Raw genomic sequence first — 27,310 nt, 5'->3', positions numbered from 1 at the left:
TAGAAGCTCGTCCCAGAACTATTATGTACCAGACTTGCCAAGGTCTCTAGAGGTACATGTACAAAAGTCTACTTCTATTGGGGCACCTGCGACATCTCCTCGTCCTCAGCCTCAGTGCCCTGCATGCCATTTCAAGTTCTACTGTAAGGCTGCCGAATGATAAAACACCACATACAAAGTACCATCCCTCATGTGGTTGGCTCAGTTGCACACGTCACTTCATGTCGTGTCACTGTGAAAGTCTGAAACCATTCGTCCTTTGATGCAGCCTGCCTGGTGAACGCATGTGGAAGCTCTTTAACCCCCATACTATGCTTGTTGCGCACGCAGGATGTTAATATCGCAGTTTGACCTGTAAGTTTCTTCAGTCTGCCTCTCTCCTCTTGAATCGCGTCTTTTGCTATGCCGTTTGGTGCCGCAGCCATGGATATTGCCTACAAAAGGTATGTTTATCGACGCATGATCTCCCTCGCCGGCTTTGATTTCTCATGCTTGACAGCTTTGTCGATTCGGAACCTTTTAAATTCCTCGTTGGTCCAACAGCAAAACCTTTCTACATGCATGGCGGACTTGCTACAAAGCTGTCTGACCCCATGGCCGCCCTGCTCGGAGGAGGCATGGTGGAAGCAACGAATCGATATGCAGTGTTGAAGGATACGGACGAAGACACTTTTGTTCGCGTCATCCAATTCGCCTATACGGGTGACTATGCTGTCGCTGAACCGGAGCCAGATCACAATCCCTCCGAACCAGATAATGTAGTCGACGAGTCGTTCAATAACCTTCGCCATGCACATCCATCAGCATTTGAGGACATAGTTGCCGAGGGGGAAACCACTGAATCAGTGCCCATTGATCCAGAGCCCACTGAAGAATATATAGAAGAGGAGGCGGTTCCGTATTGTGAGTGGTGTGGGAGAAACCCCTTCCGAAAGAGAAATCACAAGTGGGTCGAGTCGGGCAAAACCAAGACTGTCGTTTCGAAGGCCCAAGAGGCGTGGGACTCTTTCAAGAAGAAAGCGGATATCAAGAAGACGATGGAGTGGAAGTTGGAAGTCAACGAAGATCAACATCAGAATTACACCCCTGTCTTTCTGTGCCACGCCAAACTGTACGCCTTTGCCGACCAGTATCTCATTGAGCCCCTTCGGGGACTTGTCCTACAGAAGCTCCGACTCACGTTGTCAAGATTCAAGCTGCATCAACAGCGGGTCGGCGACGTTGTCGAGTTATTGAAGTACACCTATGCAAACACTCCGTGTCGTGACCCGAAGATTGATCAATTGCGCGATCTGATCTCTGACTATCTGGTCTGCCACATTGAGAAGATTGTACACCACGAGGAATTCATAAAGTTGCTTGATAATGGTGACGTGGCAAAGGACTTCCTTCCCAAGCTGGTGGCACTACGGTTGGATTGAGATAGGAATGGCTGGTTATCATGGCGGGTAAAAGGGGGAAAGGGGAAAAGGGTTCTCGACAGCTTTCCAACAAGAGACAAACATTGACCAGAGGCACCTCCGTCAACGGGAGAGAATCCAATATTATTACCCACATTCATGCTTGTGATACCTGTTGCGCGGGCCTCGGACCTCACGTAGCATTCAGCCAACTTTCCCTACACCGCCGCCCTGTAATGAAACGCGAGTCTCAATCGTACCATCTAGATGAGGTATATCTGGGTGGTCCCCTCTGGTCAAAATTATCATTCATTGTGCCTGTCCTGCCCGGTGGTAATTCTGACAATTTCCTACCATTTCCCAGTGCCACAACAGTGATTGGATTGAGCACATTCACGACATTCGGGAGCCCTATATATTTTGTAACTTGAAATGGAACCTTAACAAAGTAAAAAAGAGAGAGAAAGATCTTATCCCTTCACTGACTACGCGTGACGCCAGGGGCTTCTTTGCAGACTAAAATCATGCACTATCCACATCACCATCCTGAAACCCAGTTGGGACGCTGTAAGGGTCGGCAATTGGACCTCTCTTGACAGGCGAGGCATAGACGGTCACAAACGTATTGTTGGAATGGCCCGGCAAGATTCCAGTGCGCAAGAAGCGCTTCGCGATCGCGGTCGAGGATTGAGCGGGCACTATCGAAAACGAAGGGCTCGGTTAGTTCTCACTAATCAAGGTGAAACGTTGGGCAATAGACGGCACTTACGGTTGAATGAAACATGGTCATCGCCATGCCGAACAACCAGATGACCATTCGGAATGTCGGGCATTGTCAGCGTGGTCCATTCTGTTGGTGCGCTGTGTCATGTGAAGCAAGTTTGTCAGAAGATTGCCTTTGAGCTGTAATGTTCTGCGCCTAGATCAAAACCTACCTGCCATCGAAATCCGCCGTGACGACCAGCATGGGGATTTCCGTGCGGATTGGTACCAATGGCGTTGTGTCGAACGGCCAAGCTGAACAAGCAAGCTGGACTGTGTCAGCGTCAAGTTCAACAAAACACCCATTAGTAGTGACAAAACTGACTTGTGTTAACCAAGTTGTTGTTTGACCGAAGTTGTTGGTATCAAGCTATCATCAATCTTGGTCAGCCCTTCGTCCTATAGTTGAATCAAGCGGCTTGAGACACAGTTCTTACCGCTAGACCAGCGTTCAAAGATTTTTGAAACCCAGAAAACGTTGTGGTCAAAGCTGTGTATCCGTCAGACCAGCTATAATTTATTCGCAGAAGGACACCCACGCACGAGAGTCACCGCACTCCAGAACATAAGCAACAATGCTCCCGGCCGTCAATGCTTGTTGAGGCAAAGCGTCTAAGGCGCTGATATTCATCGACAACGCGGCAATCAAGTCAATAATCTGAGGAAAGTCAGGCTGATCTTGGAGCAGCCCGGTGATGGTTGCTTGAATGGCCCAGACAGTGTCGATAGATGAGTTGGAGGCTGTCTTAATGATTTCACGGTATGCCTGACAAATGTTAGCGAATAATCCTGTTAGACACAATCTCTGGAGACTATGTCGCCCACTTCTGGAACACTGCCTTTGCCTGCACCACTGAAGGGGCACGACGAGTTGTTCTGGCAATATGCATCTGCTCTTAGTAAGACCCGATTTGCGGCCGCCATCTCATGTTCGGCTTGCTGAGCAGGACACTGCAAAGTGGTTATTGGTTGTCAACGCAAGCTACAAACCTGATGCACTTACAACTCCGTGCGGCACCACCGCGTCCAGCACAAAGCGGCCCACAGAATGGGGATATGTTTGAGCGAACTGTAAAGCTCGATAACTCCCACTGTGGTCACCTGCAGTTAGTTGGAGTCGTCGCATCCAGGAGTACAAGGGAGACTCGACTCACTAAGAAGCGCCGATAAAGTGGATTTTCTCGTAGCCTAGGGCCTGACGGATCTGATTGTAGTCCTGAACAACCTCTCGTGTGCCGACATGCCCAACGATTCCCGGAGGCGAACTTGAATCGACCCACGACTGTATGGCAGCGGCAGCAATCTCTTTCGCAGTATTAAATTCATCCTGAGACGTCGGGCTTTTGATTGTTATGCTTCGGGACTCTCTCACAAAGGATAGGGGGAGGGACTCACTAGGGGTTGAACAAGGGCAGAACTGTGTCCAGCGAAACGTTCAGGGGATTGGAGCTGTAGGTGCCACGAATATCCATCACTAGGAGAAAAGGATCAGTTTCAGTTGACTAGAAGTGGCCGGGGATGAGTACTCATCAAGTCGTAGTCTGTCAAGTCCGAGAAATCAGGAATGAATGGGGAGGTAATGTTGAGTGCAAGATTCCACGCGTGTACGACTGCATTATCCGAGCCACCTGGACAGCTTATATTGGGTCAACATTGTTTGCAGACAGACACCTTTTCCGAGGATAGACGAACAAGAAGATAACGCCTTTTGGCTGAACCGGTCGGTGCATAGCCAGACCCAGAGTGATATTGTTGCTCTCGCTTAGTGGCTTGGAGTAATCCATTGGCACAACAAGCCGGCCGCATTTGAGCGTCGAGGGGAGGTGTTGAAGATCAACGCCGGTGGCATTGAAAACATCGCTGGGTGGAACGTGCTCGCTACAGTCAGTCCAGAGGATTTCTGGGTGGGCTGCAGCCAAGGTAATGGAGAAGCAGAAGAGCGCCGTCGCCCATTCATAGGAGGTAGGCATTTTGGGACAAGGAGCCAAGGTTGGAGAAGTGATATGAATAACGGTCCGAAGGATTTTATATCTTGTCAGTGCACAAGGCGACTACCCTTGTCCTGAGGAACGACAGAAACACTGTGTTAGAGCCCGTGAATACGCGTCCCATCATCTCGGATGCGTACATTCTTCAGGTGAAGGCATTGCGAACAGTCCAATTGCGAGAAGGGATGTGCATAGGTCAATCTGCTTCAGTGACGGAGGGGTGAAGCTGACTCGCCTCGAGTGTAGGGGATGCGGCGGAGTCAACCATTCCCGCTACTCATTATAACTGAGGCATTTGAACACCCATGGTGTCGAGTGAATCTCGCGAGGAGAGTAGTGGCACGGGGCCGTGGCAGTCTGCGAAGATGCCTTTTCAGGTTGAGATCGACAATCTCAGTGCGTTGGCGTGGTGCCTGAAAATAACCGACGAGGCTGCACCGTAAAGGTGGTCTTTGTATGGACTGGCTCGGGAGTCACGCCCGTGAAAGGCTTAGCGCTCTGGGCGTGCCAACTGGCGGCTCAGACCCACACCCCGCCAGCCTCCCGAAACATCAGCCTGATGGCCCCTGGATTGGGACGAGGGGACGATTCTCGAACATTACCTATTACCTACTACTCTCCCTACCCGAAGATCTGAGCACCAGGCACCCGCCTCACCGCATCCTCTCGTGCCCCCTCGCCGTCACACCCATGGCCGGGCCAGTAGCGCCACAGCAGAGGCAAAGAGTGCTGTTTAGCCCCGAATCTTCCTGCAGAACGATTGTTCGCTTGTCGCCTATTGTGCCAGCTTCTGTCATGCCTTGCACTTTATTCTGCGATGCCGTCGACCAAGCAAGTCAAGCATCGTGCATATACAAGAACGGGCTGCAAAACCTGCAAGTGAGTTCCATCCGTTTTGTCAAAATTTAATCCATTGCCTGAAGCCGACACCTGGTCAGCCTCGCATGTACCGAGATTCAGCGGGCGGTGGCTGTAGGTTGTGCCTTTGTACACGAAACCACTCCCAGCACCCCTCATTGACAACAATCGCAGGATTCGCAAGGTCAAATGTGACGAAACGAAGCCACAATGCCAGCGGTGCCTAGGGCGCGGTCGAACCTGTGATGGATATGTCGAGGTTGCAACGGAACGTGGAAAAACGGGATTTTTCACGTTTGTCAATTACCTAAACCACGGACCGTCGTTGTCTGAAGCCCTTTTTCTACAAGACACACGACAACGACGGGCGTTCGAATTCTACCAGCTGCGATCGTCTCTGGAATTGTGTGGTCCTTTTCAGGAAGAGACGGAAGTCTGGAACAGGCTGCTACTGCAGGCCGCCTACCATGAACCCGCTATCCGTCATGCTGTCTGTGCTCTAGGAGGCTTTCACCAAGAATATGAAGATGAGGCTTTGCATGCTTCGGGGTTTTTGAGGACTGCCCTGGAGCAATACTCGTCCGCGATCAAAGCTCTCGTCGCAGCAAACGAGGACCTGAGATGCATGGAGGTGACCTTGATAGCTTGCATTGTGTTCACGTTCTGCGAGCTTCTACAAGGACATCTCGGCTCAGCCAAGGCTCATGTGTACAGTGGTTTGAAACTTCTCGACACGTATAGAGCCGTCTCTAGTGAACTGGACCGAGTCGGAGTATCAAATGCCAACCAACAGCGACCATACTTTCCGCTCTCCATCCTGACCATTTTGTTTAGACGCCTGGAACGCCAGCTGGCAGAAATTGGGCAACAAACTGTGCATATAGCTCGCCACTCTCTAGGTGGTCCGCCTCCCCATCTACCAGATCGGTTTCAGTCCATAGCAGCTGCCACTGAATCCCTCGAAATCATCGTGGATCGGCTCACCGGAGTGACACTGGAAGCGACCACTAAACAACTGGACAGGTCTTCTAGTGAGATGGCAGTGATACGTGACACCTGGTACTTGCCACTTTCGCAACAACTCGATCATTGGAAAAAGGCCTTTGATAGGATTGTATCTCCAGACTCGATACGCAGTCCAGCCCAAGCGAATCACCACCGTGAAGCAGCCCTGATTCTCCGACTCTGGTACCTTGTGAGCTGCCTCTTTCTACTGCTAGATTCTCCGAACGAGGTCATGGACTATGATAGATGCATGCCGGTATTCCAGTCCATGGTCGATGTCGCTGAAGAATTGCTGCATGTTCAGAACGCTGGCGGACATGAATCGACATCATCGACCACCAAGCCGCGGAAACGCAAAAAGACAACGGCTCCCATCATCGAGGCATTTGTGGGCCTGAAGCCCAAATGCGACCCATGTGAACTGGAACGTGTGGAGGACAACGACTTTGGCACATTACGGCCGTCATACTTCTCCCGTCTACCGATCTTGAGCAAAGCGGTTTTCACATGCACAGCCTTGTCCCCGGTACCTCCAGTTTTTCTGATTGCCACTCGATGTCGTGAGCCAAAGCTACGACGTCAGGCATTGCAAATTCTGTCCAAGTTCAATCGGCGTGATGGTTTCTGGGACTCAAACCTGGCTGCCGTATGTGCTGAAGCCATCTTGTACTCGGAGGAGCTTCACACGACCGATTTGCACGACCAAAGAGGGAAAGGCGGGATTCTCATGGAAACTGGATCTGCGCAGCAAATTCCCGTTACTGCTCGAATATACGGCATCCAGCCACAATTTGGTGAAGGGAGATCGTTGACTCTGGAGTTTTTGAAGCGTCACCGCAGGCCAAGGTTGAGCAGCATTCGGAAATGACTCACCAATATTAGGGTTTATCTGGCACTTATACTCCGGACCGAGTACATGTCTGTTCGCTCAACTGCGAAACGATGTACAGAATATGCTAAACAGTCTGATCCCTAGTTGGAATCATATTCATCAATTCACTAGATTGCCATGGCCATCTTACCAGCCAGCCCAAATATCACCATTACACCAGAACCCCATTGCGACCCATATCTATCTAGTCCATATAGTGGTGTATAAGGTGCATCGTCTGCTCTTTCAGGCAATCGGTATCACCCTCGTCCTAAAGAGGGTTAAGCTGGCTGGGTGTCGAATTACCTCGTCTTGGCGCGGAGTCGAGAATACCAAGGGTGAGGCGGCGCATCTGACTTTCTTTGATGTCTACGTCAGTGGATCTGATCTTAGAGCGATTGAAACCCCCGCGCTGTTCTCCGCCTTTGGAATATCGCTGTGAACAAAAGGATCGAGTCTGACATTTTTTCCTCACCTTCACAATAGACCTCCATGCACCAGGTAAGGTACATTTACAGCCCTACTGAAAACTAGCTACAGCCTTCATCCGATTTCCGACACCATTTTCTGAACCCATCAAAAGATGGCGCCCTCGAGAATCTCGCCAGATCCGCCGTCCTCAGAAACACCCGTCATGGGCCTCACGCCCAAACAGGTCGCCTCGTTCCAGCGCGATGGCTACCTCATAATCCCGTCATACCTGTCACGCGAGACGTGTCAGAACCTCCTCTCCAAGACGCACCAACTGCTGAGCGAGTTCCCGCTCGAGGACCACCCGATGACGAAGTTCACAACGGGGACGGACGACTCGGGCAAGCCGACGGACAAGACGCACGTGGGGGATGACTACTTCCTGACGTCGGGAGACAAGGTGCGGTTCTTCTTCGAGGAGGACGCGTTCGACGCGGCGACGGGGACGCTGAACAAGCCCAAGGAGAAGGCCATCAACAAGATCGGACACAACCTGCACGGGCTGGTGGCCGAGTTTGGCGCCGTGTCGCACGCCGGCGAGGTCGGGCGCCGCAACGCCGCCATCGCCCGCGACCTAGGCTACCGCGACCCGCGCCTCCTGCAGAGCATGGTCATCTGCAAGCAGCCCGAGATCGGGGGCGCGGTGCCGCCGCACCAGGACAGCACGTTCCTGTACACACACCGGCCGTCGGCTGTGGGGTTCTGGATCGCGCTCGAGGACGCCCGCGCGGAGAACGGGTGTCTGAGCTTCGCGCCGGGCAGCCACCGACGCGCGCCCATCCGCGACCGCTTCGTGCGCAGGGAAGTCGACGGGTCCGCGGGGACGACATTTGAGGGTGTGCTCGCCGAGGACGGACAGTGGCCGCGGGACTTTGAGCACGAGACCCCCTCCGACAGAGAAGAGGAATACGTCCTGGGCGAGGTCGAGGCGGGTAGTCTGGTGCTCATCCACGGCAACATCCTGCACAAGAGCGAGAAGAACACGAGCCAAAAGGGCCGCATCATCTACACATTCCACCTGATCGAGGGCGAGGAGCACTACGACGACAAGAACTGGCTGCAAGTCCCTGGCGGGCCTGGGGCGTTTACGAAGCTGGACGGGAAGTCATAACCTACGGGGAGAAGGTAGATAATCCGGGGGAAAGGCATGACCCGTTTCTCTACCTAGGTGGTCAGGGGAGAGAAAACAATTCCAAGTGTCTCGCCTTGTTCTTTTTCTTACGCATGTCCTTGTCTATTGTGCCAGACGTCCAGACGTTCAGAGTGTCTTTGTCGAATTTCCCACCGCATCTGCATCTCTCTGTCAGGTAGGTACATACTTGTAGCTTCGCTCTACCTACCCCCGACTCCCCAAATATGATCAAACCAGACCAGACCAGACCATGACCCCGTTCTCGTTCTCCATTCTTGGAGCGAATCTAAGAACCAGCATCGAGCACAAGTTCATAAAAAAATTGACCATGAGTTATTTCCAACCCACATCCAGAGCACGTGCAGGGGCATTTAAGAAAAATTTCGGAATATATATCAGACGAAGAAACGGCGCATCCGAGTCGTTTTATCGTTTTTTTGGTCTCTTTTCCCCCGCCTCGGAGATAAAACCCCCCAATGGCCTGCCTAGAGACATCGTGTGTGTGTGTGTGTGCTTAACATGCAGAAACCCAAAAGACCCCAGTCCCAGGAAGCCAGCCAGCCAGCCAGCCAGCCATATACCCATCGTATTTCATTGGGCAGGGCACAGAGAAAAACTGCCGGTTACTCCATGTTGTCCGTTTCCCGATTTCGCCTCCTGCCTCTTGCCCGCAAAAGTCCTGCTTGGTGACGTATGTACGACGGTACAGATCAGAATTCATCACCCATTTCCTAAAACTAGTACCACCCAAGTACTACGGGGTATAATAATGACAGGAACGATTATTAGTACCTACCTACCTACCTAGGTACCTTACCAGACCAAACCAGCCTACAAGCCTGCCACTTACTTACCAAGGTAGTACATAGTAGGGGAAATTCCCCCGTGGGTGACGACTTCCTTTCCTCTTTTAGGGCAACATCACATCCCATCCCATTGATTTCGCTTTTGCTTTATTTTAATTTTTTTTTGGCCAGATATTCTTATTCCTTTCTTTCCTTGTCAATAGGACAGGATAGACTGACAGTTTTCAAAATATCTTGTTCTAAAGATTGACACCGCTTCAGCATCAGGTCAAGTCCTAATTATCACTCCCGCAACCTTGGTTCAAGTCTCGCCGTGTCTCTAACCCCTCCATGATGTCTCGACCACAACTCCAAACTCGCCCCTCGAGCATCGTCGCACAGCGCAAAACAATCATCCTCGTCTCCGGCGGAAATACAGGAATCGGCTATGAAATCGTCAAGAGGCTCGCCGGCGACAGCCCCAACAACCATGTCTTGATGGGATGCCGCGACACCCACAAGGGCGAAGAGTCGGTGGCGAGCATGGGCGCCCCCATCAACGTCAACCCCATCCAGCTCGACATCACCGATGACGAGTCCATTGAGCACTGCTTCCTGGCCATCCGACAGCATTTTGGGAGGCTTGACATCCTGATCAACAACGCCGGGACGGCCGCACAGCATCTACCCCAGGACGCCACAGTACGGCAGAAATTCGACCTCTGCATGAACGTCAACGTCACCTCGACTGCCGTCCTCACCGACAAACTATTGCCACTACTCGAACAGTCCAAGTTGCCCAAAATCATTTTTATCACTTCCACCCTGGGATCCATACAGACCACTCTAGATCGTGGCATAATGTTCAAGGGACCCTGGTACAATTCGAGCAAATCCGCCGTGAACGCGCTCGCCGTATACTACGCCAAGCTGTGCCCGCAATGGAAGGTCAACACGGTGTGTCCAGGGTATCGTGCGACAGGTTTGAACAATGCAGACGTGAACAAAGAGGGATTGCATCCAAAATTGGGAGCTGTCAGGGTTGCCGAGTTGGTGGCGCAAGGGCCTGATGGAGTAACGGGGACATATTCGAATTCCGAGGGTGAGATACCTTGGTGACTTGTGAGGAGGTTTCTCATGGGAGAAGATTCTCGCGCTCTTCGGCATCTTCGGGAGTCTCAGTGTATCGATTACTTGCTCCTCTGTGCGTTAGATAGCTGGACAACTGAAAACTCCAATGACAGCACATGCCGGCGCAAAAGCCGATGGCATCGTTTTTAAACGCGATAAGCAGGCCAGCTGTCACAAGCATCACACTCCATCTTTGCTTCTGTTCTTCGTCTGTGATGTCGGTGTGTCTTGCGCGTGACGCTTCTTTGCCCAGGTCTCGCGCCCGCGGCGTGTTCAGACTCTCTCCGACACTAGCGAGCTCCAGTCCAGCCGCGATGATCATGACCGAGAGGAGTGCCAAAGGGAATCTATGAAGGAGATCTGTAAGGCTCTCGCCGAACAGAATGCCCAGGAGGAGCTTGAAACACCCGAGGAAGATGATACTGGCGCCCGAGCGAGCGCCGAATCGGTACTGTGCCGCCAACCCGCCGGAGCCGTGGCACACGGGCATGGCTCCGAACCAGCATCCAAAGAGATTCATGGCCGCGACACTGAGCCCGATCGCCGTGACCGAGGGGGTTTCAATGTCCGGGAGGAGATCGGCGGCCAGGTGGGCGACGGCGATGATAGAGTTGAGTGTGGTCAGGGGGAGTTGGCCGATTCCGGCGTCGAGGATCCCCGTTTTCCACTCCTTTCCGGAGGGGGCTTGGGTGTAGGGACGCCACATTTGGAATCCTGGAAGGTGGTGTTTGTCGTTGCCTGTGATTTGGATCAAGGCGAACACGACGCCGACGAGGAACAGGATCAGGGCATAGGGCGTCCGCGGGCGGAGATTGATTGCGAACAGCGCGATGAAGGCCAGGGTCATCCATATGTAGTTGTCTGCCCATGACGGCCTAGTCCACGACAGGGACGACAGCGCCTTGGTGCCCGCCGCGATGATCAAACTCAGCCCGGCGCCCACCTGGATCCCCTTGACCACGGGGATCGGAATGACCCGTGTGAACCACGACAGGATCCCCGTGACGCTGAACAGCAAGATGCAGGTCGAGACGAAGATGCCCGCCGCGGCCGTCTGGCCTGCCGTCAGGGACTTGAGGATCGCGACGGCGGCGATCGCTTTCATCGGCTGCACCGGAAGGGGGATGCCGAAGAAGGCCCCCGTCAAGATGTTGTACACGCCGGTGAAGATGAGCGTGGTCGTCAGGGAAATCTGGTGGCCTTCGGCCAGGGCGATCACAATTGGTAGGAACGTGCCCAAGTCGCCGAGCGAGCCCGAGATCTCGTTCCATGGCTGTCGCCGAAAGGTCGACCAGTTGTGGACGGCGACGTGCCGCAGGCGGGATTGGCTCATCGTGGGTTTGGACGTGAAGACCGGTTGGTGCCCGTCTTAATTTCCAAAGTCATGGAAGAGCAGAGAAAAGAAGGGCTCTGATGGATATAATTAATAGTGGGCAGGGTGGAGGGCAGGTGATGGTGGTGCAGCAGGGATGGACCTCGCGGATAAACGATGGATGAATGATCAACTCGGGTTGATGCTTTGCCGTCTGAGCCAATCCGAGTTCGCATTCTGCATACGACGAGGCTGCCACTATTATTACTCGGTACTTTCTTTATCAACCTCCACGGGCGCAGTCAATACATTCCACTCTATCATTCAGCTGTCATTAATTATTTCCTTCCTGGACACTATTCTTAGACTTCTTGTCTCCAATTTCTTCATCCTCCAGAAGTCAACTACTTATCTACTATAGGTATCTTGTCGTACACACACCATTAATGAGGTTGCCCAGCTATTTTTTTCTATAATACAGGCCGCAAAATGTCAAGGCGAAGAAAAGCCCACGCAGCTGTCATCCATTTCACATCCCACTATGTCCCGTAAATACCCAGTTGCCGGGCTCTCAACTCTGGTTGATCATATTTCGGAAGTCATCATTCGTCTTCTTTCCACTTCCTTTCTCTCCATCAGTAATCGTGCTGTCCTTTTCATGTGGCGCATGTAATATACTCAACCGTTGACCTAGATGTCCCTTCTTTCGAACCCCTGGCTGCGCCGGACGTCTAATTGGACCACCGGCAGAGGTGACAGGAGCTGGAGCGGGGCGTCGAGCAAATTGATCTGTCTTGTGCTCCCGACTCTGCTGCAACATGTCCTTTTCCGTTGTGACTCGGATGTGGCGACCAGGATGGATTTCCAGGTTGTCGAGCTCTATCATGGCTCGGCCAGCATCCGGGATATTCTGAAACTCAATCAACGCGCCCTGATGGTTGGTCTTCAGGATCACCTTACGCACGGGACCAATCTTTTCCGCCACAGCCTTGATGCGACTCTCATTCACAATGTCAGGCACGTCGCAAATGACAACAGTCCGCTCCCGTCGTTCCTCAATGACGCTCTGGTCCACAGTCTTCGGTACACTGGAAGTATCAGAAGCTGCGTCCGGGTGCAGCGAGGGAGATTTCGATCTCCCGTTGACGCTTTTACCAGATCGGCCGTCACGTTCGGAAGCCATATTGACAGTAAGTTTCCTGCCCTGAAACTCCTCGCCATGCATGGCCAGAGCAGCCTGCGCCTCCTCCGAACTGGAGTACGTCAGAAAAGCAATACCTCGGTTCCGAGTGGCAATTTTCTGATCCTTGGGAAGTCGGAGATGCTCAATGGATCCATACTTGGAAAAGACCTTTCCAATATCTTCAGCAGTGGCCTTGAATTGTAGCTGACCCACGAAGATCGTCCTGCCATCACTGTCCCGCTCTTGTCTTGAGTGTCGTATCGCTGGGTTGGATATTTTGGCTACTAATTTCAACCCATCAATGTCTTTGTTGTCAAGCTCGGTCGCAGCCTGCGCGTCTGAAGGCCGCTTGAACTCGACATAGCAGAATCTGCGTTTCTTGTTGCGTTGGAGAGAAGGAAAGCGAACGCTAACAATCTCCCCGTACGGATGGAACAGATTGCGAACATATGATTCATCAGCGGCAGCAGGGTAATTGGTGACAAAGAGCGTGGATCCAGTGTTGAGAATGACAGAGAGCTCAGCACCTTCAAACTCGCGTCCATCTCGGGACAGAGCGAAAGAAGCCGCGTCGGCATCGTCAAACTCCACAATGACACTGTTTTCTTCGTCTTGTAAAATCTTGACCTGCTTGACAACACCGCAACTGCTGAAATACTGCCGAATTTTTGTCTCGGAGACGTTGGTTGGGATATTTTGCACCAGCACGCTAGCGTGTTCACGATCACGTTTCAGCTCTTCAGTGGAGGGCACATCGGGTTCAATCGATGGCTCTACGGCCTCTTCGTTTCGTCGTCTTTTCTTTCCCTCTTCGTCCTCCGACTCTTCGTCTCGCTTGCGTTTCCCAATGTGAAGACCATTGGCGACTTCCTCTGTCCGACTAGCTACTTCTTGTTCGGCTTGTTCTGTCTGCGCTGCGATCTCTGCTGCTTGAAGGGCCTCTTGTTGTCGCCGTGCGGTGAGTTCTTTCTGGACTTTCCGTACCAAGCTTATGGCGTTTTGCAGTTCGTCAGCATCTTCATAGTCCTCACAATGATTCAATAGCGCTTCCATGAGTGGCTCTGGATAGTCTAAGCCGGGATGAAGGAGCCCCTGTTTCAAGACCCCTACAGCAAATGGGGCAGAAGAAAGAGAATCTAACTGGTCGGGCCCTGGTCGTTGGAGCAAGGCGACATGCATGGATTTCTGCATTTCGAACTCGTAATAACGTAGCCAGAACTTGTAATATTTCCCGTAGTCTGCCACGGCATCGTTGAATTGTGCACCTGCATTGTCGAGCCGGCGCTGGGACTTGAGATATTCGACATATTTTCGCTGGAGGCGGAAGGACGGGTCAAATGCGCTTCCGATACCCAACTTCGAAGCAAGACTGTGCACTGCCTCGATAGACGACCGGATTCCCATTTCCGCGACATCGGCGTCTTCTTCAACAGCATCGGGACGTTTGGTCCGCCGCAACAGATAACCACACCACGCATCATGAACGACCAGAGCCTCCTCGATGCCTGCAGCGTCCAGAAGCCCAGTCCTGGTGGCTCTGTGCTTAATGTCCTCGGTTTCATGGAACGGCTGTTCTGCGAGTTCGGAGGACAACATGTACTGTTTCCACAGCGACCCTGACCACGGGCAGTGTTTTGTGGCTCGAGACAAGACGCCTAGCAAATCCGACGTCGGCTTTGACTTCTCGATCAAATAATCGACATGCTCTTCCCATATCGCAGGCACCGAAGGGAAGCGAAGTTCCGCACGTTGATAAAGAGCGTCGACCATGTCGAAGTATGGGTTTCGAAGCTCCTGCGTCTTTTTGCCCCTACCTTTCCGCTGTGTCTGTGGCCTGTTTTGCTCTGCACGCTCCCACTCGATGTATTTTGAGAATGCTTGGTATTCGAGAGCAGCATCAGCAGCGTTTTGAGTGTCCAGCAGAGTTGTCTCTAACGCGTCTCTGTCACTCCAAATCTTCTTTGCATTCGCAGAGTCCCTGAGGTTTGACGCCATGATTTCCTCGTACTGATCTGCCGGTATGTTGGCGGAGACAAAGCTCGAGAATGCCTGGAACGTCTGCTGCCATTCGGCATGTGGTATGCGCAAACGGGTTTCGAACAGTTCAAGAACGGAGGCGGCATCGGCTGAGGACAATTTTTGGGTGACATCACCAAATCGAACAGCCATGTACTTGTTCCAGACTTCATGGCTGCGGGTCATATCGTGCTTTGTTCGTTCCACGGCTTCAGTCCATGTGTCCAAGACAGTACTCATGTTGAAGACTTCGCGGCCATTTAAGCGTTCCGTATCAACGTCGCCCTGCGTGTCTCCAGTAGAGTCGAGAGCCCATTTGTGGCAGTACAAGACCCAGTCACCGTAAGTTAACCACAGTCGTGTGCTGCCGTATTCCTCCGTCACCGCCCGCCGACATTTATCCACGACAGCCCTTCGCTCGTCCGTCGTGTGTGCAAGAATGCTCTCATCCTGAAGCCAATCCAGCCACTGGTCCTCACCAACTGCAAAGAGCTTGTCCAAGTTCTCACGAGCACGCCGAAGGTCGGCGAGGAGGTCGTATTGTCGAGGATCCCCGTGAGCATTTGGGCTAGACGAGGGATATATGTGGTCGACAAAGCCTTGGTGCAAGATTTTGATGATCTCCTTGTGGGTTTCATACGAGGAGGGCGTTTCTTGAACATGCGCAGCCAGAACAGCCAGTCTTTGTTGGGCCTCGACGGGGAGAGAAGTGTCGGTGTAGTCTGCTCGTATAACCGTCTGCGGCGTCTCAACCATGTTGATGTCTATGGATGCGCGAGGGTTTGAAGTCGCCCCAGCTGATGTGAGGTGAGGGAAGAGACCCGATGATGATATTTGGCTGTCGGTTGAGTCACGGCTGGGTAGAGTGGGCTTTGAGGAATTGAAGTCTGCCAATGACTCCATAGTCGGCGTGGAATTTGATCGAGGCAAATGAGCAGATGCGGTACCAGCAGGCACGGGGCTGATAAGCGGCGATGAGTGCGGGATCTGCTGAGCAGGACTTCTGACATGGGCAGGAATGCTCGATGGTGTTTGAACAGAGCGACCTAAAGGTGAATTCACCAGGCCTGTAGTCCCCGATTGCGCTCTTTGAACATGCCTGAATGGCGACTGCGATTGTGATTGTGGTTGTGAATGCGAATTCGAGGTCGAATTCGAATGGCTCAGATTCAGACTCGGAGTGCCAGTTGACGGGGTGAGTGAATTGGCGCGACCATTGTCTGAGGGAGAAAGAAGAGAATTGATATCCATAGTCGCACGGTTACTGTCTCTTGGTTATCGAGTAACTTGATGTGATAAATGTGCCCGCTCCAACTCTTTCCAACTTGATGATTCCCCGACTCACTAAGGAGGCCATGCTCCTCTTTCAGTGAGGACCCGACAGACCTCCGATAAGAGAAGGCAGGACTTGTGTGGAGGGGCACGAAACAGGGACCGAGGTGGTTGAGATTTATGCGCGTTTGTGTAGACGAGGAAGCGGAGAGGCGTGGAACGAGGGTCTACCAAAGGGTACACGGGGTGCAGGCAAAGTAAAAAGTTAAGGAATGACGGAGGGTCAGAGAGCTAGGAAGCAGGAATATTTTGCTAAACCTCGAGTGCATGAGCTGGATGAAAACTCCGGTCGCTGAGAGGACAGGCAGAGGCTGCATGCGAAAGAGTTGCAGGCTGGGGCTTCGGGCTGGGGCCAGGCTCTTTTCCTTTGGCTAGGAGCTGTTGCCCTGGGGGGCTTCCAGACCGTTAGCTCCCCTGCTAGTGGCTATTTGATGGCCCAAGCGATCACTCGGGCTTACCAAACTCCAACCGCAAAATGCCGGGTACCGATTCCGGGCTTACGCCGGCCCTGGTGGTGCCCAACGCACGGTGACGTCCTCTGCCAAGGTGTAACGGTCCGGGGCGGATGGGTCTGAGGGGTTCACTGAGCCACAGGACAAGAAGGTACATAATACAGCGTGTGTCAAAGGTCAGTCTATACATCTGACCACCGTGATAGGCATTGATCGAAGCTGTGGCGCGCACACTGGGCGGTCACCTCATGCACAATCAAAGCTTCTATCCATTGGACCTTCGGCCTCTGTTTCCGATATCGTGTCGACTTATCCTTGCTCGTGCTTGTTGACCCTGCGACATCTGGAGCCTATGAACTGTTTCAAAGCAGATCCCTATTTTATGCTTTGTCCCTTCAAAGGCCAAGGTTGTCAGCCAGTAGAGAAGACGCATGCTTACCGTTAGTGCACTGTCAGTATACCCTCTTGCAGTGGCCCTATAGCGTGCAATCAATGTCGAGCACCAAGACTATCTAGCACATTGAGAGTCAACAAACCCTTCCAAATGCCTCAGAGCAAGATTTGAAGGTCTCTAGAAAAGACTCAATGCTGTTCACAATCCAAAGACTTGCGAGCAGGTTTGGTCGTTGATCCCTGACACACAATCGCTCTGCTTGATCGAACTTGGTTCTCCTTCTGTGCATCGGATTTCCGGGTAGATTTCGTTGAGATAACCATTAAACAACAACGGCAGCTGTCAAATGCCACTTCGGATTCCAACCAGTACCTAATGGCCGGGTTCGTGCTCAGGCCATAACAGTCTGCTTCGCCTTCTTGGGTGACGCTTCTCGTGTAGAAGTAGATACTTGGGGATCATGTCGCATGGGTTTTCTCTGGTATCATCAATGTCACAAGAATCAACTCTTCCATCCCCAAACATGGGAGATATTCATTCTTCTTGCGTGTCGCCCAACATGAAATTGGTTGTGGTGTAATCGCAGAGGCAGGCGAAAAGGCTCGTCCAGAAAAGGGGGGTGTGTTCGGATATGGGTTTACATTGTTCCGCTGCCAAGCACTTTTCAATAGCCTCCATCTGGAAAGTCTTCAAACCAATGTCGCTTGAATTGATTCGCATTGAAACAGCAGTTCCCAATATAACGGAGCTTGCTCTAAGCTCAAGCCCGTCATGATGCACACCCAGCAGATGTCTCTGCGACACATCTGCAGAGGCAAGTCCTCCGTTCCCTTTCATTCCTTATAACCCGAGTTACTGACTGCGTTTTAGCGTGTCGATCACGAACAGATCCTGCACCCCTGGTCGAGCTGTGTCGTCAAACGTCCGCTCTCCAGCTCTCAGCCAGCAGGTCGCTCCATACCTCCAGTGTTCGATATGCCTCTACAGAATCAAGCCCGCCTACAGCAAGACCATCTCCCGGCAAAACGACGGAACCCAGTGCGAAACCAATGACCCCGGTAGAAAGAATGAAGGCCGCAGCTCGAAGAGCCCAGGACAAATTGAGCGAGCAACGAAAAGACTACGAGGCAAACGCCACTCAAGGAGGTCTCGCTCCCTCCAGCGCTTTTGGTGGAGAATTGAAGCGCAAAGCCTTCCAACCGACCGGCCTCCTCGTCGAAGATGCCTTTGAGAAGCGAAATCCGTCAAACATGGAACAAGCTCTCAATCCGCGCCCCGGAGCCCGGTTACGATGGCAGCGCAAGATGGTCATCCGAGAAATCAGACATCGCGGCCGGCTCTCGAAGGAGGTGAAGATCGCCCGGACCGAGCGCAGCCACATGTCTCGATCGCATTTCTTCAAGACTTCGATGAAGAAGCTTGCGCCGCTCGCCCGCCAAATTGCCGGCAAATCCATTGACGAAGCGATTCTTCAGATGAGATTCTCGAACAAGAAAGTTGCCCAGGATGTCCGGCAGCACCTCATCCAAGCGCGGAACGAGGCCATCGTCGTCAAGGGCATGGGCCTGGGCCGCGCGGGATCTGAAAACCAAAACGTAGAGCTCCTGCAAGCAGACCCCAGCGAGACTCCACCACTCCCGCATCAGACACCATTAAAGACGTACAAAAAGGGCGTCGCCCCCGACCCCACCGACATGTACGTCGCCCAGGCGTGGACCAACCGCGGTCCCTACGGACGAGAACCGGACTACCGCGCCCGAGGACGCATGTACATCATGAGACCGCCACACACGGGCCTCACCGTGCTGTTGAAGGAAGAGAAGACGAGGACGAGAGAAAAGGCCGAGAAGGAGGCACGCCGGCTGAAGAAGAGACTGGGCAAGAACATGTGGGTGCATTTGCCCGATCGGCCCGTCACTACGCAGCGCCAGCATTTATTGTGGTAGAGAGAGAAAACAACTCTTGTATATGGCGAAGCAGCATTGGTTGTTTGTTCCTAGAACGGAAATCTGTATCAAATATCATTCCTCATTACTGAATACCCGAAGAAAATCCCGTCTGCTGCCCTCCCATGTCGGACTTGATACCTACAACGCCTTGATGTTGGTTATGGCGCACTATGGCTTTTCCCGTCCGAGCTTTGCGTAACAATCTCATCCTAGCATATCCAGGTGTTAATCCCAATCTCCGCTTCAATCAAAGACATCGACCGCATAGCGCTCGCCCCTCAACTTGTTCCACCACTTCAGGCCGTCTTCGTGCGACAAGTCCTTTCCTGCCTTCTTGGCGCCCTCGACGGCAATCTTTGCGGCGACGTCTGCAATGCCCTTGCCCAGTGCGGCATTGCCGCAAATGTACGCTTTGGCCCCCTCGCCAAACAGTTTGCTCAGCGTATCGCGCTCACGCCAGAGTCGGTCTTGTATGTATTTGCATCCCTCCGAGCGCTCGGGCTCGCGGCTGAATGCGTAGAACAGCTTGACGGCGCCCTGATCGGCCCATTCATCCAGCTGTTTGGCATGCAGGCGGTCTTTGTCATGGTAGCGGCAACCGATGAACAAGAGGGCCTCGCCAAAAGCATCGCGGTTTCCGCCAGCGGCGGCGATGCGAACGGCACGTTCCTGGACAAACCCCAAGAAGGGCGCCAGACCCGTGCCGGCACAGACCATGATGATGGGCGTTTTGGGGTCTAGCGGTAGATGGAAGCTCGCGTGTGATTTCTTGATCATCAACTGCGCTCGTGTGCCCGGCTGCAGGAGCTTGAGGTAGTTTGTTGCGACGCCCATGTGGTTCGTGTCAGCACCGACCACGGAGTATGTGATGCTGACTTTGGTCGGGTCATGCAGTGGCGAGGATGAGATAGAATACTGTCGAATGCGCATAGGTGGTAGCATAGCGAGGTAGAGAGCAAAGGGGAGCTCGATGCTCGGGTATTTCTCCAGGATTTCCAAGACCGACAAGGGCTCAGTGATGCCCAGGACCTCTTTGCGGACAGATTCATCTTTGGTGTACTTGCCGAGAGTTGCAATGTGTTTACGGCTGGCCGGATTGCTCAGTTCCACGTATGCAGCCAACACCCCCGTGATTGCAATGGGTGTTGCTGTTGGAATTGTGGTATGTGCACCTTTGGCCAGTGTCATGATGGCATCCCACGGCAACCCGAACCGGCGGAGCACCCTTGAGATTGTTTTCATGTTGTTGACTGGCAGTAGCGCAAGATAGTCTCCTGCTTCATACGTCATGTTGGTTGGTAACCGGAACTCGGTGTGTCGCTTCTCTGGAATGGAGGGATCGGTCAACAGCTCATTCTCCAGAACCAATGCATCCTGCACATTATGCCGGAGATGTGAAGCACGAGCGCTGGTGCTGATCTCCATGTTTAGAGCTTCCGCGATCTCGTCAGAAGCTCCATCGGCAGATAAAGCACGCCAGAGATTCTCATCTTGCCACACGTCAAAGTCGTCAAACACTTTGCCCTCGGCGACATCGGATTGTCCACGCTCCACGATTTGTTTTGCTCCTTTAGCGGTCAATTCGGAGTCAATTAGTTTGGGGATTTTCTGAAAAGTGGTGACCCAGTCGTGATGGCCACAGCCGAAGACAGCAAATTGCACGTTCTTGACCTTTTCAGCATCCACCGTCTTGAGCCATTCCACAAACCCTGCGGCATTGTCGGGAGGATTGCCCTCGTAGCTCGCGGTGATGATTATGACGGGTTGGTCGCTTGGTAGATGTTCCACAGCAGCATCCAGAGGCTTTACTGAGGCATTGAAGCCTCGATTTGCTGCGCTGTTGGCAAGACCCTGTGCCAGTCCTTCACAGGTGCCCGAGTTAGACCCGTAAAGTATGAGCATTGGCTTGCCCACGCCACCCACTTTCTTGGCCAACGCACTGCGTTCCTTGTGATGAGCGTCTTCGGTTTGGACACCTGCGTACAGTTTTCTCTCCAATGTCACTGGATCGATACCTTCACGCAGAGTGGCTCGTAAGAACAGGTTGTCTGGCTTCACGGTCAACGTCTGCTTGATTTGCAGCTGATACGATGGATCATCCAATCTGACGTTGAAGTTTTGGAGAATAAGAGCGATAGCCAGGATGGCTTCTTGCCATGCAAAAGGGCGCCCAATGCACCCACGAGCGCCGTTTCCGAATGGCTTGCATCCAGTTAGCAATATATTCGTTACTCGGTCGATAGATTCAAACTTACCTTCCAAGAGTTGGGTGGCAGCTTTGTAAAGTTCTCTCCATACATTCTTTCTGGCTTGAACTCCTCGGCATCCGCGCCATAGACGACCGGATCACGGTGGGCTTTTGTAAGGAGGGCGATGATGGGGGAACCCGGAGGAATGGTGTATTTCCCAGCAAGCACCACGGGTCCAGCCACTGTGTCCAGTGGTTTGAGGGCAAACGCAGGAGCTGTAGGGTTGAGTCGGAGGGTTTCTCTCATGACGGCCTCGATATAAGGTAATTTCGTCAGGTGCTGGACCGTCACCGGACCTTTGCCGACCACTGAATCGACTTCCTCTTGGGCTTTTCGCATGGCTTCAGGGTTCTTGCAAAGCTGGTAGAAGGCAAATGAAAGAAGCCCCGAGGTCGTTTCGTGTCCCGCAATGAGGAAAGTGATGATGTTGTTGATGATACTATCATCCGTCATCCTCTCTCCCGTTTTTGGGTCCTTGCCGAACAGCATCGCATTGAGCAAGTCCTTCTTATCGACCGGGTTTGCTCTGCGGTGATCGACCATCTCCTTGGCGACGGTCCTCATGGTGTCGATATCTTGATAGTACTGACGTTCGACTGATCTGTTGAGTAATGACCCAATTCTGGTGCGTTGAGTCCGGCGCCCGGACTCCAGCAAGAAACCCACCATTGCGTCCACGAAAGGGTGAAGCTTCTCCGAGTAGAAGGAATTGAAACGCTTATCCATGACACACAGGGCAATAGAGTCCAAGGTCAGTCGAGTAAAGTCATCCGTAGCTGCAATCTTCTGCTCAGGCCCACCACGCGCCCACTTTGCAATCAACTGGGTGCCAATATCGTACATCTCGTCGTCTACAAACATCAGCACTGTTTAGAGAAGCAGGAGAGAAGACCATACACATATCGTGAATACCGATCGGACCGAATGCAGGCACGAGAACTCGGTGAGCCACCTCCCAGTCATGTTCACCAGGGTAGGCAGTAAAGAGACCATTTCCTGCTCCATTTCGTACTTGTTGCAGTGCACCAGACACAGCCTTGCAGAAGCGCTTTTCATCGCAGACCTCATTGAGGAGTTCGACCGAGCTGATGACATATCTTTCAGTGCCCAGGGTGGTCAGTTTAAAGATGGGGCCTTCAAGACGTATGTTAGCACGATGATCAGTCTTCGTCTTAGCCAGCGGTTGGTTCCAAGGTACTCGCCATATTTGTCGGCCAAGTGCAGCAGACTCTGATTGGCATGGTTTGGGTCAATGTCCAGGACGTTTCCTAGAATCGGAAGTCCGGGAGGCGCAGGGATAGGCGTCGACATGTTGTCAATCTCTGAGATGGTCTGGGTAGCAGGGAAAGTGAGTGTTGTATCGGACCCAGGCAGATACAAGCTTGGACAAGGCCGAGAGGGAGACAACGGTATTTAAGCACGACGGAGGTCGATCGAGCTCAAGCTGAGCAGTCTGCAAGGATCGACTATTGACTTTCCGTCTTGGCCTCAGCCGTTGAGACCTTGTTCTGAACATCTGACGTTTTGCGGGAGTTGACATAATGAAGGAGACTGTCCGACATTCTGCAGTTGACTAAGGTGCAGCTACTTCCCTTCGCGGAAAGAGGATTCAGTGAGGCCGCGTTGATTGCTCTGAATTTCCTGCGGGACAACCATCAACGACGTGACACGAGCGATGCGCAGAATCGGATAAATCATCGGCCGTCAGTTGCATCACATCTCATTGTACCTAGGTAAACACAACACACAGCCTCCACAACACGAGTGAGGACGGTTTGAGGGTCTTCACGGGCCTATCGCATGTGTCCATCCATAATCCTTTCCCGCAACTTTGGCTGCGGCTGTCCCGATGCGAGCGAGACACCGGCCGATTGACGTATGATGTTCAAAGTACACAGGATTACTCTAGCAGCAAACTAAGCCGCTCTCGCAAGGTAGAAGCAAAAACAGGAAGGTCAAGTTGTCCCTCGCCCAGTTAGATAACGGGTTATTAATGGGTGGATTTAAAACACTCTGCATGGCATTGGTGCTAATTGAAACTCCAGATTCTTGAATCCGTTTCTGGCTCTGCGTATCTCGTATCCATCGGGAAGTGGCCGCTTTTAAAGCCTCCCGCCAATCCCTGCCTGATTGGGCACAGACTCCCCGGAATTCGGCGTCCAACCACATCTGAATATCACATGCCTTGGGCTGCAAATCAAAAGCGGCGCCACGCCAGGGCCGTTCTCAATGCCTATCTCCGCATCTTGATTCATTCACATGTTCTCGACTTCGGTTGGTTTCCTCCGGCACCGCTTCCTTGTGGTCACCTTGTTTCACGGCAAATACCGTCAAATGCTCGAACACCGCCTCCAAGCAACGATGGTACCGACACTAACTCGTTCTCTATATTACAGCTGGTTGCGAACAGCTTTCTAGGGATCCCGTGTATATTCCCCAACAGACGCAACGCCCGAGGTCACAACAACAAATATTTTGCAGTCAAGGCGACATCCCAGATCCAATCCCGCCAGCGCGAAGGATACTCAGCAACAACATCTTCCGACATTGTTCAATATCTAGCGTCTCCCGATCATTTTTGACCCGGGTTAGCCATGATCTGGAATCAGTTCGTATCCTCCCTCACTCGGCAGTGTTACTGCTGCCAAGGTAATAGCAACCGCACATAATGCTTCAAAGCTCCATGAAATCGTACACATGGTCCAACTCTTGTCGAGATACCAGCCGGAAAAAAATCGCTCGTCGTTCTCGTACAGATATGCCTGTTGTGGTGATTAGTTGCAGGTTGCGCCATGGAGCGAGACATTTCTCACCATCAACGCCATTCCAATGGCCTGGACAAACGCTGCCAATGCCACCAATATTGTCAAGACGCCCCAGCCTTGTTCTCTTTTCTGCTTCCCACCCACAAGCAGGACGGCAAATGCGGCCAGTGTCATGCCCTCCAGCACCACTGCAAAGGACATTAAAAAGCCTACCGATCTCCACATGCTGCAAAAGTATCGGTCATCCCCCCGGCAGTCTTCGTACCGGGGAAATTGTGTGCAATGCCATTTGGAGGCGGAAGTGTATGTGATATTTGAAGGAGGGAGGTTTGTATTTGAACATCTTCGATGTAGGCCGTAGCTATATCGTATCGAGGTTCCGTGATTCTGTTTACCAGTGAGACACAACCTTGTACCCAGGCACATCCACTCACTGTGCTCCCATCGAACGCTATCCAGTCGGGGATAGCGATTGATGCTATCGTCATTCCTGACGCTAACTCAATGGTCAGTTGCATCACACTTGGGATCAATGGATTGAGATGCGCATGCCTGCAAGGAAGACGAAAAGAGCTCCAGAGAAGACGATGCTCCTTGTCAGCATGCCAGTGTAGTTACTGCCATGCCCACTGGGCACGAGTGTAAAGTCCGCCATCCTCCCCTGTCCTGCCACCAAAAGGAGTGTATGCCAGCTCTTGCTTGCAGACTATGGTAGTCCGGATAGAAGTGCCGACCGACTCTGGAAGTAGGACTCGACGAAGAGGCGAATGGCTGTCAATCTCGGAGAATCTGTCAGAGTTTGGTACTGCGAGTGCGATGGGGGGAAGAATGAGGTCAATCGGTCGTTGCTAAAGTTGGTATTGATGAGCTCGATTGAGATAGCAATCGCATTGATGTCGGTGAAGGGCCAGATGCGCAAAACTGTGGAGATGAAGAACGACCCTCAATCCGCAGACATCAAAATGCGGCTTGCTAGAGACAAAACAATGCAATGAAGAACAACAATGTCAGATTCGACGGGTGTCCGCGATCCAGATTTGTGTTGCAGAACGAATAAGATGTTGCAGGCATCCTCTTTACCACCAACTCCACTCGAGGCTCGAGGGAGCGAACCTGAGGGGACAGTAGTGGTAGTCCATCTCCGCCAAGCAATGACGACAGGTTCAGTTGACCACAGAAACAACGCTGCGCATAATAATATCCCCTTTCTACTTGTAGTATCCCCTTACTAGAGGCTAGAGGACGTCTATTCTACTCTGCTGCGATTCTTACGGTCTCAGCGATGCTCACAGAATGCCTTGATGTATTGTGGTGGTTTGGTCAGCGTCGCTGTCTTGCCCTTTAGATGTTCACCGGCTCCTGTTTCCAGCCAATGCGGGCTTTTCTCCAGGTGACACAGAAGCCAACCATCCAAACATCCTTATCAGCACCCACGAGCCGAGAGCGTTTGGAGTCGCTTCGGGTCGATGTTTATAACTGTAAAATGAGGTTTTAAGTCTTCCTTGCAGTCTGCCCTGGCTATATTATTCGCTAAAATACCAGGACTATCACTTCTTGCGATGATCTATCCAACGATTGTCGACATATTCGTTGACCTCGTTGATTCTGCCTACGCTGCACTCGCCGTCAAATACTCTCGAAAATCCTCTCGCAGTATATTCGTTCCCTGTTAGGCATCAGCATGGCGATCATACGCTCATAAAATCATACCTCACTCACCTGCGCCATCTGCCGAGCCAATTCCTCATCTTCTTCCATCTTCTTACAAAGTTCCCAGAACTCTTGTCTCTCCGACTCGGCCTCGTCTAGACAAACGCGTCGGAAATTGGCTCGTGACATGGGATCGATGATCTCGGCCCATTTCTTGCGCCGGACTTCACTATACTTGTCGAGAATGCTATCGTCTGCTTTTCCGTCCTTCAACGCCACGAGAGCATCGAACAAGCTCCCTACGTCAGCGATTCCCCCAGTTAGGCCCAATCCACCGCTTCAACCGACTCGTCAGCTTGAATCGTTTGCTTAGCCAGAGGACTTACAATGGGTTGCATAGATGAGCAGCGTCGGCGGCGAGCAAGAATCTTCCTACCCGAAAAGACTCGGCGCATCGTTGATGTAGCTTGTAGGGACTGGCGCTGACGAGCTTATAATCTCCCGGTTTCGGATGTCCAGGCAGGATTTTCTCGTACCGCTCGGGTTGTCTTGCAAGGTACTCTTCGTTCGACAGGCCCCATACGTCGCCATACGTTACCCTCCACAGTCCATCTTGGGTGATTCGGGCCGCCATGTACCAGTCGTTTTCGTCGATGATGAAATTCGAGTCCCAGTACCCGAATTTATGGAAGTCGTAATATACCTTTAAGGGATGTCAGTCTCTTGCGTTTTGTCCAGTTTGATGAACTCACATTGGTGGCAATGATCTGTTTCTGTAGGGTCTCCCCGGGATAATTCAGATCACCGAAAAGCGAGCGCCTGATCTGGCTGTTTGCCCCATCACATCCGACGATATAGTCGGCGCCAAACGTCTTCTTCCCCTCCGCAGATTCGACGTGGACCCTGGCCTCGTTGTCGTCCTGTTCGATGGAGACGACTTTATGGTTCCACAAAACTTCGGTATCTGGTTGGGCCAGAAAATGTTGCAGGAGGAGGACATCGAGCTGATCCAGAGGCAGGCAAACCATGGGGAATTCTATGTCGAACCGACTTCGAATGCCCGCGATAAAGGTGCCGTCAGGATGGCGCCAGCACACCGCATCGGGATGGATGCCTTGAGCCTTGACGTCGTCGAGAACTCCCGCTCGATGCAGTTCGTACACTGCCGACGGGGCATAGTGAGCCGCCCTGGGATTCTTGTCCAGTTCTCCGGCCGCCTCGAGGATCTGAACTTTGACCCCCTGCTTAGCGAGCAGGATACCCAGTAGCAAGCCCGAGGGGCCGGCGCCGACGATGATGACCTGGATATGTATGCGACTCGTCAGCCGGATGAATGCAGGCAGGGAGACAGGCCAGCCCTGCCACTTGAGTGGTTAACCCACCTTGTTGACCGGGGTTTGCTTTCCCATGGTACCGAGCTTTTTTTGTAGAGAGATGACTTTACCACCGTCCCAGCGCGCCTATTTGTGATATTCGTAGTATTCGTGATGATTTTCTACCACTTCTCCAAAGAATCTGGGAAATGAATACCCTATGTATATCGTATTTCTTTCCTGGTGTTCCACTCTTATCCTTCGTTATTTATTGCTCTCAGGTGTTTTTGGG

General features: G+C 52.4%; 9 protein-coding genes across 9 annotated transcripts; 5 read left to right on the top strand and 4 right to left on the bottom strand.

Moving 5' to 3' along the window:
- Nucleotides 1-423: 423 nt before the first annotated feature.
- AYO21_01298 (hypothetical protein) lies at nucleotides 424-1,421 on the top strand (the record flags this gene model as incomplete). Its single annotated transcript, XM_022651281.1, has 2 exons — nucleotides 424-443; nucleotides 500-1,421. The coding sequence occupies 2 exons, from the start codon at nucleotides 424-426 to the stop codon at nucleotides 1,419-1,421; spliced, it is 942 nt and encodes a 313-aa protein (XP_022516254.1).
- Nucleotides 1,422-1,922: 501 nt separating this feature from the next.
- Nucleotides 1,923-4,132, bottom strand: AYO21_01297 (hypothetical protein; the record flags this gene model as incomplete). The annotated part of the gene is made up of 12 exons (XM_022651280.1): nucleotides 1,923-2,098; nucleotides 2,170-2,261; nucleotides 2,336-2,435; nucleotides 2,498-2,561; nucleotides 2,600-2,652; nucleotides 2,706-2,928; nucleotides 2,988-3,113; nucleotides 3,166-3,253; nucleotides 3,317-3,502; nucleotides 3,558-3,636; nucleotides 3,689-3,798; nucleotides 3,855-4,132. 12 exons carry the CDS (start codon nucleotides 4,130-4,132, stop codon nucleotides 1,923-1,925), a joined length of 1,575 nt encoding a protein of 524 aa, XP_022516253.1.
- Nucleotides 4,133-4,967: 835 nt separating this feature from the next.
- Nucleotides 4,968-6,881, top strand: AYO21_01296 (hypothetical protein; the record flags this gene model as incomplete). Its single annotated transcript, XM_022651279.1, has 2 exons — nucleotides 4,968-5,029; nucleotides 5,183-6,881. 2 exons carry the CDS (start codon nucleotides 4,968-4,970, stop codon nucleotides 6,879-6,881), a joined length of 1,761 nt encoding a protein of 586 aa, XP_022516252.1.
- Nucleotides 6,882-7,467: 586 nt separating this feature from the next.
- AYO21_01295 (hypothetical protein) lies at nucleotides 7,468-8,466 on the top strand (the record flags this gene model as incomplete). Its single annotated transcript, XM_022651278.1, has 1 exon — nucleotides 7,468-8,466. The coding sequence occupies one exon, from the start codon at nucleotides 7,468-7,470 to the stop codon at nucleotides 8,464-8,466; it is 999 nt and encodes a 332-aa protein (XP_022516251.1).
- Nucleotides 8,467-9,626: 1,160 nt separating this feature from the next.
- AYO21_01294 (hypothetical protein) lies at nucleotides 9,627-10,350 on the top strand (the record flags this gene model as incomplete). Its single annotated transcript, XM_022651277.1, has 2 exons — nucleotides 9,627-10,229; nucleotides 10,282-10,350. 2 exons carry the CDS (start codon nucleotides 9,627-9,629, stop codon nucleotides 10,348-10,350), a joined length of 672 nt encoding a protein of 223 aa, XP_022516250.1.
- A 57-nt stretch (nucleotides 10,351-10,407) lies between these two features.
- AYO21_01293 (hypothetical protein) lies at nucleotides 10,408-11,736 on the bottom strand (the record flags this gene model as incomplete). Its single annotated transcript, XM_022651276.1, has 1 exon — nucleotides 10,408-11,736. One exon carries the CDS (start codon nucleotides 11,734-11,736, stop codon nucleotides 10,408-10,410), a length of 1,329 nt encoding a protein of 442 aa, XP_022516249.1.
- Nucleotides 11,737-12,286: 550 nt separating this feature from the next.
- AYO21_01292 (hypothetical protein) lies at nucleotides 12,287-16,165 on the bottom strand (the record flags this gene model as incomplete). Its single annotated transcript, XM_022651275.1, has 1 exon — nucleotides 12,287-16,165. The coding sequence occupies one exon, from the start codon at nucleotides 16,163-16,165 to the stop codon at nucleotides 12,287-12,289; it is 3,879 nt and encodes a 1,292-aa protein (XP_022516248.1).
- A 1,994-nt stretch (nucleotides 16,166-18,159) lies between these two features.
- On the top strand, nucleotides 18,160-19,038 carry AYO21_01291 (hypothetical protein; the record flags this gene model as incomplete). Its single annotated transcript, XM_022651274.1, has 1 exon — nucleotides 18,160-19,038. The coding sequence occupies one exon, from the start codon at nucleotides 18,160-18,162 to the stop codon at nucleotides 19,036-19,038; it is 879 nt and encodes a 292-aa protein (XP_022516247.1).
- Nucleotides 19,039-19,284: 246 nt separating this feature from the next.
- Nucleotides 19,285-27,114, bottom strand: AYO21_01290 (hypothetical protein; the record flags this gene model as incomplete). Its single annotated transcript, XM_022651273.1, has 11 exons — nucleotides 19,285-21,243; nucleotides 21,297-22,156; nucleotides 22,203-22,424; nucleotides 23,986-24,052; nucleotides 24,104-24,243; nucleotides 24,321-24,442; nucleotides 25,669-25,721; nucleotides 25,775-26,042; nucleotides 26,092-26,408; nucleotides 26,458-27,006; nucleotides 27,088-27,114. The coding sequence occupies 11 exons, from the start codon at nucleotides 27,112-27,114 to the stop codon at nucleotides 19,285-19,287; spliced, it is 4,584 nt and encodes a 1,527-aa protein (XP_022516246.1).
- Between the last annotated feature and the right edge of the window lie 196 nt (nucleotides 27,115-27,310).

Source organism: Fonsecaea monophora, assembly GCF_001642475.1.
Source record: "Fonsecaea monophora strain CBS 269.37 chromosome Unknown Scaff5, whole genome shotgun sequence".
Classification (NCBI taxonomy): Eukaryota; Fungi; Ascomycota; class Eurotiomycetes; order Chaetothyriales; family Herpotrichiellaceae; genus Fonsecaea; species Fonsecaea monophora.
The sequence above is the reverse complement of the archived record's forward strand: the minus strand, read 5'-3'. Positions and strand labels throughout refer to the sequence as shown.